At 49.1% G+C, this 14862-nt stretch overlaps 1 protein-coding gene across 11 annotated transcripts in view; it reads left to right on the top strand.

The window, feature by feature from the left end:
• PTPRS (protein tyrosine phosphatase receptor type S) overlaps positions 1 to 14862 on the top strand; it is a 162797-nt gene that overhangs the window by 73374 nt on the left and 74561 nt on the right. For all 11 annotated transcript variants that reach the window (XM_074565636.1, XM_074565642.1, XM_074565640.1 and 8 more), the window contains 2 exons: positions 9106 to 9251; positions 10213 to 10354. In XM_074565636.1, coding sequence (XP_074421737.1) covers positions 9106 to 9251; positions 10213 to 10354 — 288 coding nt within the window. The remainder of the gene's footprint in view (positions 1 to 9105; positions 9252 to 10212; positions 10355 to 14862) is intronic.

Genomic DNA, 14862 nt, shown 5'->3' on the forward strand with positions numbered 1-14862 from the left:
CTTCTCATTGCAAACAGTCTGGGATTGCTGTCATGACACTGATGGACAAGGGGCCCTCATTAAGTTGCCAGGAGAGCTCCTTGGCTTTCTTGCTCTTGCTCTGCTCTGGGTTATTATGCCTTGTTATAGGACTTCTGGACAAATATGGAATGAGATGTTGTTACAGTTGATTGAAAGAAAGCACTTGTGTACCCCCAGGGTCCTGGCCTGCCACGTTGCTGAGGCTGCGTGCGCTCCTGTGCTTGCTGGCCCTTCAGCGGCAGATCTCAGGGCTGCCATCTAACGTGACAGCATTGCGTGTCTGCTGCCACCCTTGCTGGGCACAAGGAGCATCTTTCTTCCTTGCTTTGTGTTGTGGTGCCAGAAGGTGAATGAGAATCCTGGCCAGAGGTCCATCTGCATTACCACCTACTTGCTCCTTTGCCCCTCGGTTTGGTTCGTACCAGGGAGGGAGGGGGAAGGGCTCTGTGCTGGGTGCAGGCAGTAAGCAGAGCGGGAAGCAGTTGGTATTCATTCCCGAAGCGCCAGTCACTAGCGCTGGGACTGATTTGTGGCAGTGACAGATACCCTTTGCACTATGGGGAAGGGTGGATCCTTTCCATACATATGGATGTATGGTGGTAGCCCGGAGAATTCCTGCCGAAACTGGATGACTTCATCCTAGCTGCTGTTCCCATGCGATAAGGCATGGTCCCATCCCTGAAAACTAGCAGTTTAAATAGACCAGAAGGAAGGATTATGCTTCCCCTCCAGCAGGCAGAATAACGTGGTTTTTCTCACCTTGGGTGTCAGAACTAGGAATAGATCTTTGGTAGCCTGAGTCTCATCCTGCCTCCACTGCCGCAGGCTCGTACCTCCTCTTCCAAAGGGGCTGTACTGCAAATAGGAGCATGAAGGCTGGGTGGATGTGCCAGATCCCCAAAATTACAAGCCTCGTGGCAAGAACAGCTTGGCATGGGTGTGCTGGCTGTAATGGGTCTGCTGCCTCGTCCCGGCTGAGGAGCACGGTGGGACTGACAGCACGGGCAGGCGGCAGAAAGGGGAGGGAGTGTTGGTGTTGTTGGACAGTCAGCGTGGCAAAGGTGTACGAAATGAGTTCTTGATCTTTTTGCACCTATTTTCTGCTTGTGTTAAATCCCGCGCTGGGTCGCATCCTTCATTGCTGTCCTTCCTTCTCTGGGGCCTTGCAAGAAAGACGAGGGGGTGATCTTTCAAGTGTCCAACAGGCAAAAATCCTGCATTCACCTGTGTATAACCCAGCTTTTCTGGGTCGGGTAAGGGCTTTGGTGGATCAGCAGCAGGGGAATAGCAAGGTGGAAGTATTTCACTTCTGAAAAAATGTCCCCAATCTTCTTTTACCCTCCTTTCCCCAACCTTGCCAGTCCCATCTCCCTGAAGGGAGCCAAGAGCTGCTGACAGTAAGAGGAAGTCTCTGTCTGAAGCCTATAATTATCCTGTCTGCCTTCCCAGAAAAGGCCAGTTGGGGAGCGAGCGTGTTTCTGTTTCATGGACAAGCCCTGTGTTCTGCTGCCTCCCCAATTACTGCTTAATGGACTTTTTATGGTGATAAGACGACTGGGTTGGGGAAAAGTTATTGACGGGGAAATGGAATATAATTCACTCCCTGTTTGTTTTTTCTGTCAGAAAAACCCTCATTTTAATGTTATTTGTGAGGCACCAAGAAACAACTCTCGGCAAAAAAAAGTACAAAATCTAGCAGTAAACCCCTGGATTTCAAGGGGACCAGAGTCTCTGCAGAACCTCTCCAAAGGGTGTTTTCAATCTTGTTGAGTGTCTCCATAGAGACCCTCCCCACAGCCTGCATCAGTCCTGCTCCCAGTTTGCAGCTCTCACTCCTCTCATGAAGAAAAATGTAAATTATGGAGCCATCTTTCTTGCCTCTACCCCTCTTGCAAGCTCCCCCGCTCCCTAATGCCACTGCTTTGAAATACGTACCCATTCTAGACATCGCATTCTTGCTCCCCACTCTCCATCTGTCTCAAATTTGGCTGCTCTCTCCTGTTTTCATCTGCTCCGTGGTTTGTCTCCTCTATCTAATCTTCACTTCCTTGCTCCGGCTCTGAACACTTCCCTCCTCTCCATCCTGCTCCAGTTCTCTTGCATTTTCCCTGTTGGTCTCGTCTCTCCTTATCCCCACTGACTTTCTCATCCTTTCTACCTGCTGCCCTGCTCTTCAGCCCCCCTTTATTGATGTGCCAAAGCTGTTCTCTGCTCCTCTGGCCATGCCTCCCAGGCTGTCCCCAGCTGCTCAGCGCTCCCATCCCCATCCCTCAAATGCAGGGCATGCACCTGCTGCATGCAAACAGACCGCAGCAGCAAGTGTGTGTAAAACACGTCTCTTAAACCAGCAAACAAACACTCAGCGTACGACCAGTCCCGGATCTCGCATTCCTGGAGAGGTGTTCAGGAGGGGAGATGAAAGCGCTGCCGCCCAGGGTCATAGTTGGGGGGGTACCTTGTGCTCCTTCTCCGATTGTGAGTCTGTCAGCAGTTGTGGAAAATGGAGATGGGGTTTTACCAGATCAGCAGACAGTTTCAGCCCAAAAACCAAAAGGAAAGGGGAGGATAAGAGGGGGGGTTTAACCCTTTGCATGCCAGTGAGAACACCATCTGATTCCTTCCTGGTTGCTCTTGACGTTAGCAAGGGGTGAGAAATAATGGCGAGATGTCCCGGTTCAAGTTACTGTGACTGGTTGTTGGGAGATTGCAAAGCCTTTGTCTGGCTTTTGGTTTTTATCTTCTTCTCCCACCAGAAGTACACGTGGAAGAAGGTCTCTGAGTTCTGCCTCTAGTGATTTTCTTTGTGGCTATTTTATTTTGTTTGTATTACAGTATTTAGAGGCTGTAGTTGTGTGCGATACCACCTAGGGTGTTGAGTGCTGAACAGATCTGTTCGGAGACCATCCTTTGCTCCAAATTGCTTGTAGTGTCTAGACCAAGACAGGCAGGTGTGAGAAATGAGGGTTGTCACCTCCCCGCTACGTGCGGCAGACTGAGGTGCGGGGAAGGGTGAGTGCCCAAGGTCAGCCGAATTTGCGTCAGAGCCAGAGATCTGAATCCCAATTATGGGAATCATCTGGAGCCTGGAAGAGCAAATTGGGGTGTGCTAACGCTAATGGCAAAATAGCATTGACCATAAATGGCTTAATGGTCTTCTCTTTTAACTTTTTTCTTGAAAGGTAGATGTGCATGTATGCACAAAAAAGGGAGAATTTTTATCTGTTCAGTATTTTTAAGCTAGGGTAAAGGTTGACGTTGGCTAACGTGCCTTGAATCTCTCTTGTAGCAAGGGCACCTTCTCACGGTGGGCAGCTCTGCAAGGAAACGTCGGGCTCAGCACCACGAGGCTGTTTGTTGAAGGTCGACCAGGAGGGGTGGGCAAAAGGACGGCGGCCGTGCACGTTTAGGAAGGCTATGATAAGCCGGCCAAACTGCAAGAAAATGGCCTGCCTGCTGTGCTCTTGCTTTTGCTTTAGTTTCAGCGGCGGGTCTCGGGTACAGCGGCGAGCCCCTCCGTTCCCCAGGGCGGGGATAACGAGTGTTTATTCACCGGCCAAGGGGCAGCACTTCGTGTGCCAGCGCTCTGGGTCACCGGCACTGGTGCGTGGGCCTCCGCCAGAGTGCCGATGGCGGGGACCAGCGGCACCAAAACTGGACGCAAAACCTTTTAAAATATGCATTTTGTAGCTGGCTTTCTTTTGTTTCCGTGGATTGCTGGCGCTGTGGGCGAGGGGCCCTTTCAGCCAGGCTCACGCTGCTCTCTGTGCTGGGCACAGATGAAAGAATAAGTGGTTTGTCTTTATTTGTGGTCCATTGTCAAAGTGCTTTCCTGGGGGTGGCGTGAGGGGGCTGCAGAACGTGGGGATGTTAAGCACAGAGGTGACTTTTGCCATCTAAAATCGGCCCCCGGTCCCCGCCATGGGGCTGGCCATGAGGGAGAGAGCTGGGGGGTCGGGAGGAAGCAGAGATGGCGAGGTGCCCGTCTGTGGCCCCCTCAGGGAGAGCCTGCGGCGTGAGGGGATGGTTTATACACACGCTGCCCATTTCTTACCCAAAGCTGGGGCAAATAATACGGTAATGTGGTCAGGGACCATCCTCGGGACTTTTCCTTGGCAACAGTGGGGCTGAGGGGACGTGAGTTGGGCCTTCACCGAGGCAGGAGACGGGCCTGTTATGATGGCGGTGGTGCCTCCAGGCCTCCCCTGTGGGGAGCAGGTGGAAGAGGACATGGCTGACACGTTGTCTGTCACCCCCTTGGGAGCAGCTTTCTGCCTTGGACCTGCCCCAAAGCTGGCAGGCTGTAGCTCAGGAGGGAGGAGCAATTTAGGTCACAGCTGGATCTCCCAGCCATTTTGTCAGCAAAGTGCATGGGGTCTTCTCTTCCCCCGTGGTGGAGAGGTGGTGGGCTGCGTGCCGCCGGCCAGTCCTGTGTGTCACGCGACTGAGGGTTTCACCTCAAGACGTTCGTGGTGTGGGCAGGGTCTGGCCGTGTGCGTGTGCTCGTGCAGCCCAGGCCGGAGGGACAGGGGCTGTCTTTAGCCTCCTCTTGTTGGCCAACCCCATGCATTGCCCAAGTTGTCCCATGTTCCTGAGCCAGCACCAGGGTGTTCTGGCTGAGGGCAGCTGGGAGGATGGCAGGGTATCGATCTGGCAGGCTGGCACAAAATGCTTTGAGAAACAATTTCGGCTCAGAAGGGCCCAGGGGAGTCAATATTTCCCCAGTGGGACCTGCCTCTCCCTCCCCTCATTTGGGTTAACTCTGGTGAGCCTTCCCTGAAACTACCCGGAGAGATGAGAAGTGGGCTAGCAGCTGCCATACTGGTTTTGCACAGCCCTCTGTACAGCCAGGCCTCCATTTGCCTGCCTTAGCTGAGCCGATGCTAGGTTTCCCCGCAGCTTTTTGGGCCATCTCTCCCATTTTGTGACTGGAACATACTGGGGAGCTGCTCCTACCCTGTGGTGTGGTCTGCAAGGCTAAATGCATCCCTGCCCTCCTTGTCCTCCCATAAACCCACCTGTAGAGCTGGCAGGAGGGGCAGCCAGCTCAGTCTGGAGACCAGGCTTACAAGAGGCAAGGAAGAAGGATCCACGGTGCGAGTTCATAACTGTGCTTTTTCTCCCCCGTGCCCTGCTCCCCTTCAGCTGTCAGCTCGGATATGTTAAGCCCATTTGTGCTCCTGCCTCTCTCCCATCCCTCAAACCACCTCTGGGTTCTCCATCCTTTTCTCTGGCTTTGGCTTTTGATGTTTCGGACAGGCATATGGTGGCCGGCCTGTCTCCCTCACTCCTCGTCCATCACCTGCTATTCACCATGGCAGCAGTTCCTGAGGGACGTTTGGGTTTAGAGGGTGAGATGTCCCCTCCTTTTCCCCACTCCCGTATCTTTCAAGCTTTCCTTGCTGTAAAGCTTCTCAGACTGTTTTGTCATCTGTGTATCATTAGCAGGGAGATGTTGGGGGTTTTTTTACAAGACTGCATTTAAAGAACTTTTGCTGCTTTGGTGTTGCGAGGAAGGAGGAAGGAGGGAGAGGGGAGGCAGCAGTATTTTCCTCGTCTATGAGGAAAGCTGCCTTGTGCAGCCTTGTATGTGGGCTGACATCGTACCGTGCTGCTCTAGTGTGTGTGTCTGGGGGATGAGTAGGAGACCCCACCCCTATCACCTCACAGCTTCTTCTCAACGTCTGTGTTAGAATTCACAAAATCCCAACAGCAAATGTGCGTCATGTCCCTTCTGAACAGATGCTGGTGCCGCCCATGTTTCTCTAGGCCTGTGCTTTGGGAAGTGAAGCCAACTGGAGGTTGTCGGCATAAGGGTGACGGGGAGGGTGAGCGCACGGTCCCGTCAGCTGCCCTCGGCAGCAGTCGGGGGCGCCGGGCAGGAGCAGAGCTGTCTGGAAGGGGTGGCAGAGGTTAGGGCAGAGGGCAGACGGTGTGTGTGCTGATCGTCTTTGCGGATGCAATTACAGAGCCGCGGGATGGATGGTGAATATGTGTCTCTTCCTTACAGTCCGTGGCAACTCTCCAGCATGTCGCTTGCCCCGGCTGTTGCCTTTGGGAAGTGCGTAGGTGGTGGGCAGGAGTGAAAGGTTCAGTTTGACTTGATGGCTTTCCATGAAGCTGTAGAGAAGAATCACAGGTACACAGCAGCCATCCGGTCTTTTCAACTTTCTCTCCGGAGACCCAGACCCCACAGGAAACCTCTTGTAGTAGGAAAATTCTTTTACGCTTCAGGTTTTTCCATTCCTGTTTTGATAATGCAAAAAACCAGGTCCTGCTACTTTGTAAGCAGAGAAAGAGGAAAAAGAAAAATCTCTTGTGACCACTAGACCTAGGTGGAACTCAAGCTCTGTCTTTCCAAGACTGACTTACTTTTAGCTATCCCTGAGGGAAGAATGGTGAAGTGATATACAATCTCCTGGATTGCAAGTATATCATCTGGAAAATGCCTGCCTCTGATTTTTATTTATTTACTTAAAACTGAGGTCCTGCAATCTTGGCAGATAAGGGGAAACACATAATCCCCTCTGAGTGGGCTGATAGCGTTTCACTTTCACATGGCACCTTGTTCCTGCTTTTGGAGCTTTCAAAGCAATTTGCAGAGCTGAAGCCTGAATTCTAACTGCATGTTTCCCTGCAAGCTGGCCCTGGCACGGCAGAGCTGTGGCAGTCCTACGCAGCACGTAGGAATTTGTTTCAGCTTTGTATCATCACCACCTTGCCTGCGATAGCGCTGGCTTTCTCTTTCCCAGAGGGGAGAGGGTTGTTCTGTGATTGGCGTGGGCTGGAGTGACAAGCGCCGCAGTGACGAGGGGGGCATAGGTGGAGAGCACAATGGGGGATTTGGCGGGGTGGGGGAAATCAAAGTCTGGAGCTCAAAGGCTTGAGCAATTTTAAAATCAACAATTTAGCTTTGATTTTCACCCATTTTCCAAGTGAGTAGCAAAATCGAATAGATTGTTTGATAGGGGTTTTTGTTTGGTTTCTTTTCTTTTGTCTCTCGCTGTCGAAGAGTGAGTTTATCGTAGGCTGCAGCGAGCTCAGGAAAGCAGTGTTCACAGAGCAGCTTGGCTTCCCCCTTCCCGCACGCCGAGCCCCCAAAAAGGGATGCTGAGAAATGACTCCAGGCTCACTATTTTGTGGAGCACCATCCCTTTCTTCAGAACAGAAATAGAACCTCGTTTTTCCCTCAGCTGAGCTGTCATCATACTGCTTGCACCCTTTTAAATGTATATGTGACATTAAGGATTATTAGGGGCTTTTATTTTAAGAAATCAACTCGCATCAATAAAGCGTTCTTAAAAGCCCCGAATGTTTTTGGCTGTACCTTCAGAATTGACTTTTGCAAACTCTTCAGATATTGAGCTGAGAAGAGAGAAGGAAGTCAGGTTGTGGGCAGAGGGAGCATTTATATTTTAGCCCAAAGCAAAGGTTTGGTTTTGCCTTTCTCAGACGGAAGGCAGATTCCCCGGTGCCACTACCTCCAGTGGGACTTGCCTGATAACCTTTAGCTGTAACATTGCAAAGAAGACTTTGACCTCTAAATATAGATTTGGATATTTATAAATCCGATGCTTTGTACACACAGCATTCGGTGGGACATAAACAGCTCCAGCAAATTGTATTTACCTCCAGCATGGAAACAACTGCTTGATTGCATCACATGAGCTTGCTCAGTGGCTTTTATTTATATACTGCTGGCTCCACCAGGCAAGGAAGGGAGGAATGCTTCCTTTTGTCTTTCGACCCCTAAAAGACCCTGGAGATGACTCTCCAGCTTCCATTTGCCCTCTTCTTAAGTTCTTTGGTAGGCTATTTACATCTTATTTTATAGACTTTGAGTATGCACATATAAATATACACATTTCAGAGTCACGTGGTCTACTTTTCTCAAGAATAACAGACGGCAACTTTATGATCTGAGTGATTTTATTTGAACACAGCTGTGGCCTTGTGATTTAAATATTTCAATAAATTTTAAACTAACTAGATGAGAGGAAACTGTGCAGGGAAAACAGGTTAGAGCACGGAAGGAGGATTCCCTGAGGACAGAAGCAATATGGGCTCTGCACGAATGCTCCTGGCCTCGTCCTCCTTTCATCAGAAGGCCCTTGACACCTTCCTTGGTCAGAAAGCCTGCCCTGGCATCCTTTCGCCTCCTTGCAGAGCTCTTGAAGGCAGTCAGACATGGATGGAAATCAGTGGCAGGGGGTGAGGGAGAGGTGCTGCGAGCTCAAGTGGTGTTCCCTTGGGTCCAGGCTGGCTAAAATGCAGCCCCAGGCTCTGAGTGCATTTGTTCAGGCATCACCGCGCCTTTGAGCATCTGGTTATGAGAGCGGTTTGGGGAGCTTTTGGCTTCTTCCTTCAGCAGTGTGAATTCCTTGGTTTTCTCACGTGTCTCATGATGCGAAGGGGGGAGAAGAGGGGAAGAGGGAACCGCAGGAGCAGACGGCGGACTTAGCTGCCATGCTCTTGGTCTTGACAACTGGATTGCTTTGAAATGATCACGACTTCAGTTTGTTGGGCTGTGTCCTGTTAACTTGCCTGTTCCAAAGGATGGCGTGCCTGTTGCTGTGTAAATGGACCAGTGAGGGCCAGGGGAAAGATTTGCAGATAAAAACACGTACTACAGGCCACGGAGGTTTCACATTCCAAAGCCACTGGCATCAGCCTGTTTCACACAATCATCCTCAAGATCTCATATGCTCCATTTATTTCATGGTCCTTCTTCTACCTTTTGCCCCCGTCTTGGCTGTGTTCCTATAAATCTCCCCCATTCCTTCCTGTTTTGTTCATCTGCTAGGATCTGGCAAGTGCAATTCAGTGTTTCTCACGTTTCAGAAGTAAGAGGCTTTGCAACATCATCACATTGAAATGTCTTCGTAGGATCAGGCCCTTCATCATTTTGTGCTGTAGCTTCTTCATATGTAAAATGGAGGTAAAGACTGTTCCTAAAAGGTCGAGAGGTTTAATTTCATCTGGGATCATTAGAGAATAGCAGTGATAATGCTACTGCTAATTACAAACAGTGTTTATAAGAGTTTGTCTTTCCTTGTGCCAATGATGATACTTCTTTTTTTCTTAAAGGTCCCCCTGTGTTCATTAAAAAACCTGTGGACCAAATTGGTGTGTCGGGAGGGGTGGCTTCCTTCGTGTGCCAAGCGACGGGAGACCCAAAGCCACGGGTCACCTGGAACAAGAAAGGGAAGAAAGTGAACTCTCAGAGGTTTGAGGTAAGAGATGTCCTTGAAATTTGTGTCTGTGTACATATAAAGAGAGAGGGGTGGACACAAAGCAGCTAATGCTCCTCTTTGGCCATTCTGAGACCTGATAATAAAGGGAGGTTTGGAAGGGGAGGAGTTACAACAGCAGAAGGAGTGAAATGCAAGCTCTTGGCCATGTCAACAGCTGGGTTTGTTCCAAAGCAAGAGAGAACTTGGCTCACTTAACGTTACTGGAGTTTTTTCTTTTGTTTTGTTGGGTTTTTTCCCCTCCTGGGATATAATATAAAGCTGTCTTCTTCCTTCCCTAACGAAACCCCAACTATGCTGGTACTTCTTCAGCTCTGTAAATGCACCTTTCATACCCATCCATGGCTCATTATTTTAACCCTGGGACAGCCTGCAGTAAACATTACAGTTGCTGAAACCAGACCCAAGCAATTGGCATTGTTTAGATAGAAATGAGAGTGGAAGAACAAGGACTAGGAGGTCATCCTGTGGAATTTGCTGTGGGACTCAGGCCTGCCAGGCAGCTGTGTGCTGAGAGGAGCTTTGTGGCGTCAGCTGCCCATCCAGATGGAGGAACAAGGCGGGGGTTCATTTTTATTTTGTTTTCGCTTGGTCTGTTTCCTCCTCCTTCATCACAGTTGTACTCTGACCACCCACCACACACACACCGTTGCCATGGCTCATCCTTTCAGAGCATTTGAGATGTAGATAGCAGTTTCGGTGGGTTAGTGGTCAGGGACAGGGTTTGGCATGGGACAGTTCTCTGTCACCTCGAGGTCAGGGGAGAGACAAGTTGACCGTGTCGGTTATGTGTAGGGGATTGTGGGGCAGCTGCTGAAGTGTGTTTGTGAGTGCGCGTGCTTGTATATATCCTGGTGCCTCCTTTAGAAGCAGGAGTGAACCTTCTACTTGCAACCCAAGGAGGCTTACTATGTGTATGTTTCTCTTTCCCTTTATCCTCCAGACAATTGAATTTGATGAAAGTGCGGGTGCTGTTTTGAGGATCCAGCCCCTCCGGACTCCCCGGGATGAGAACATTTACGAGTGTGTTGCTCAAAACCCTCATGGGGAGGTCACCGTCCACGCCAAGCTCACCGTCCTCCGAGGTAAAGAGCATGTCTGCCTCCATGTGTCAGTGTCACAGGGGAGAAGGGACCCTTCAGATTCTCCATTCCTTCAGATGAGTGGGAAGGCTATCACAAAACGTGTGGCCAAGGCACAAAGTCCTCTTTTTTGCAGTTTGTTCTGACCTGTCAGATCTGTTTGCTGTTATTATCCCAGAGAGTCATAAAATTGCTGTGTAAGAAGCAAGGCTAAAAGTGGACCACTTTAGGAGGTTTGACTGGATGATGTGCTGAGGTTCCTTCCATCCTGAATTATCCTATGACTCTATGATCTTCCCTCCTCTCCAGTAAACGTTCCTTCCCCAGATTTATGAGGAGGACCAGAAACTCCCCATCATCCTCCTCAGAAATGCGGCACCATTCATCCAGACACCCAAGAAAACCTTCTTCATTGAGGAGTCACTTAATGGGCTGAGGTTAAGATGATTATGCATCGGCATGGGCGTTCACGCTATTGGTAGCAATGCCAGCCTCCTCTCTTGTGCAAGATACCTATTTTGCCCTTCTTCTGGGCATCTTCCCTCATTCCAGAGGTCCTTTGCTCCATGCACTGTACAAGACAACAGTTTCCCACTTCATTTTGTTCTGGTTCTTTTTTTCACTTGTCCCCACTATTGAGGATGTTTACATGGATGCCTCCTTCATGTCGTCTGTTTGAAATATGTTCCCTGAACTTGATGTGGGGGAGGGAACAATATGCTATTGCTGTGGATGCCTCTGGATGTTTACTGCTGTTACCCCGGAGATCTGTAAAATTGCTATGCTAGGTTGCTTGCTAAAACTGACCCATTTTAGGGGAAAAGATGCGTGGTGTTCTCTGTTCAAACCAAGGGCAATGCAAGTGATGCTGGCAGAGAGATAACTGCCTGAGAGCTCCTGCAGAGAGTTTAGTTTGGGAGCGGTGGCTGTTGATGAAGCCATCGGCAGGAGGTGCTATAGAAAATCCATGGGCTTTTGAAGCGGGGAACTTGCAGGAAGAGCCATTATTTCTGCAGTGCGCATTGCTAACAAGAGTTTTAGGTGCTCCAGGCGGTGTGTGGTCCTCATAAGGGCAAGCGATAGCTCTGCCTGTATGCCCATTGCCTTTCCTTCAGCAATTTCAGGGTTCCCTCCAAGAGCATCTTAAATCCTTTGGTTCGAACAGACAGTGAGCGCATCCCTAACAGTGCAGAGCGAAATTCGTGTGCAAATCCCCAACGTACGGCAGTAAATAGAGACCAGACATAAAGGGCACATGGCAAAGCCCTTGACCTCCTCTTGTAGCAGGGAATATCCCTTCTGCTGCCCACCTGGCAGGCTCTGTGTTGTCAAGATGCTGGCAGCCTTTGAGCGTGCGGGCCCATGGTCCAGTCATGCCTGACAGATTTGTGTAGGTGCACTTAAATCTTTGTGTAGCTCCTTTGCCTGGCATGGCATTTAACCTTCTGTTCGCAGAATGTAGTGGGATGTATCTGTCAGGAGATTGGAACAGCGCTTTATGACAAGAGCGTGTCTAGCTGCGGTTATCCCAGCAGGCTGGGAGCCTTATTCTTCACACCGATTCCCATATATTCCTTGGGAGCTGTGACAGCTGGGGAGAAGCGCCCCTGCAATCATACTCAAAATTTCTGCCCCTTGAATTTAGCTGCGAGCCACAGCAAGAGAGGAGGTTGTCCTCCAGCTGCTGCCCTCACAAATCCCCTGGATTCTCACAGCATTTTTAAGGCACTCTCCACCAAAAGAAAGCCGCGGTGTATGGCAAATGACGAGCTGAGCTCAGTGATCATCCTTAGGGACCCAGGTTCTTTGTACATGTCTTTTTGCAGCTTTTCCTTCCGGTATCGGTAGCGTACATGTGTCAGCTAGAGAGACAGATGACAGAACAGGAGCTACATCTCCCCACTGCCTGACTAATTACGCACTTTGCTGATCCCACCAGAACATTATTACTGTGTGCTTTGCTCCTGTGTCGCACTGCTTTCACAAGCACTCCTCTTCTGTTTGCCTAGCAGGACTGTGCTCGGTACCTTTGTTAACTGACTGTGCAAGAGCAGCTAGGGGACACGGTTCATGAAATTTGGGGAGCAGTAATTAGCTGCAACCTGGGCCAAGATACTGTTGAAGAGCATCAAGGAAGCAATTTTTGTAGTATACTCTCCCCTTCCCTGCTCAGTTGGAGTTCTTCCATCCTTAATCTTTCCTTAGCTTTCACACAGCAGAGATTGTCTCCTCTTTATCTGCATTTTTAAGTGCTGGGAAAGTTAAAAGGACCAAGCACAAATCCACTAATCTCCACAATGACAAAGTTAGCATGCTGGCATGTATTCCTCTCTTTTTCCTCCCTGCTTCTGCATTCACCCACTCTCCTGTTTGTCTCTTCTCTGTCTTTCCTTGCAAGGTCCCCTCCTCCATTCTGTCTCTCTTCTCTCACTTTCAGAACTAGTCTTTAGCATAAAGACGGGGGTTGCTCCACAGCTTGGAGATGAATGTGAGCTGTCATTTGCAGAAGCTGGTACCTTGGCATAGTGTGGAATGTGGAAACCTGGCCCCCAGCTGTTACAAACTCTGTAGGATGGGCTTTGTAGTAATTCTGCAGCCTGTTGGCCGTGCTGTTGTTACCAGCTAGACATACACATGTGTACCTTCATGCTACACGCGTGGATGAACAGGTACGGGATCTCCTCAACGCCAGTGCAGACAGTCTCATGAACAGAAGAGAAAAACATTATATGTTCTTCCGTACTAGATGCAGCTGCTGAAGGGATTGAGAGTAAACCCCTTTTTGCTTATGCACATGACTACTCCTGAATCAGACCCTGCTAGAAATCCACGTGCGTTCAGTTAAAAACAGGAAGCTGCAGGAGAGGAAACCTTTGGGAGCTTCTGAGAAGCACAGCTTGTGATGGACACCGTTCAACTATACAAAGGCTCTTAACACCAGCTCTGCTGGCTTCTTTGTCCTTCCTGCTCTGCATCTCAAGGGATCTGAGTTTTGATAGGGCTGTGGAGACTTGCTGTTCTTTCCACAGCTGGCTAGACATAGTGCCTGCAAACCTGATTCCTGCAGAGCCCAAAATAAAAGAAAATGGTTTGGGGAAGCATTTTCCAGTTATTGTTGACTCCAGCTGCTGTCGTTTTTCATTGTAACTTCAGTTTAAAGGAAGCTAGATGGCACAGGCACCCCAGCTCCCGCTTGGTATAGTTTCTCTAAGCTCCACACTCCCAGGGAAGAGATACATCATCATCATCATCATCATCATCATCATTATTATTATTATTATTATCGTTGTTGTTTTTATTATCGCTTCCTGTGTGCAGATTATAATTTCCCTCCACTGCTTTAGTAGCCTGAGACAGAGATTCTCGTGCTGTGAAGGATTGTCCGTGCTCTCGGCAGCTGAGTGGGGACAGAGAGTCCGGGGGGGCCTGGCTGTGACTTTCTGCCTGCGTTGCCTCCGCTGCTGGGAGGCACGGGCTGGTTTCAGGCAGAGGCCAGATGGGCTTACTTGAAGCTGATGGAGTTCTGTGAAGGTTACCCTTTGTGAGTTGTTAGTAAATGCAGCATGATCCCATAAAAAGCAGTTCTTGGTCCAGTTAAGTGTAATGGAACAAAATGTGCTGTGCCCTGATGTATCGCTCGCTGCGTACTGGCCAATGCCATCTTTTTCTGAGGATTACAGCATTCTGGGAAATAGAGGAAAACTGGCTATTAGACACGTAAGGTCTACGGTACTTAATACCAGAGTATGATTCAGGCTGCTGTGGACAGACTTTCAGAACTTCTTTTTCTAGTGATACCCTGTTGATTTTTTTTTTTTTTTCAATGAAGTGTTCATACGTTTCTCTAACAATTCTGGCCTAAAATTTTCCTCACGCATTTCCTACTCCAAGAGGACATTTGGTGTGGGCATGTATAAAGTTCTAGCAGGATCCCTGCTGGTTTGTTGGTTTTTGTAATTGTTAGCTTTGGATCAACGAAAGGTAAACAAAAAATCGGTTTTAGATGCTCAGCAGAAAGCATGGAGTCCCACAGGCGCACATCTTAAAGAGAAGCTGGCCCCTTTGAAATATTACCTTGCCACTTGAAAAATTCTTGGCAGTCTTTCTTCAAACTTGACTTGTTTTGCTTTTCTTGTAGTGACCTGAAAATCAGGCCACGTTGAAAGGAGATTAGTTCTGTAGCTTATGAATAATGTCAGAGTGATTTTAACGCAGATGTCTTTATAAGGAGGGTACACAGGGGTACGTTAGTGTAGGGGAGGCAGAGTGTTACCTGCACTGTTACGGGGTCCAACACACATATCTACATGTGTATTTATTGTCTATAAGCCTGCAAATATTTATTAATATTGTTAGGCTATTACTATTTTCATAATAAAACTTCCAGATCAAAATAAATGGAATCAACAGACAGAGCATGCCGGTGAGACTCCTGGTATGTACTAACATTGTCTTTGGCTGTGAAATAACTAAGACACAGGTGCGTACATATTGATGGATAGAACTTGTTG

The sequence above is a fragment of the Larus michahellis genome, chromosome 23 (assembly GCF_964199755.1).
Source record: "Larus michahellis chromosome 23, bLarMic1.1, whole genome shotgun sequence".
Taxonomy (NCBI): Eukaryota; Metazoa; Chordata; class Aves; order Charadriiformes; family Laridae; genus Larus; species Larus michahellis.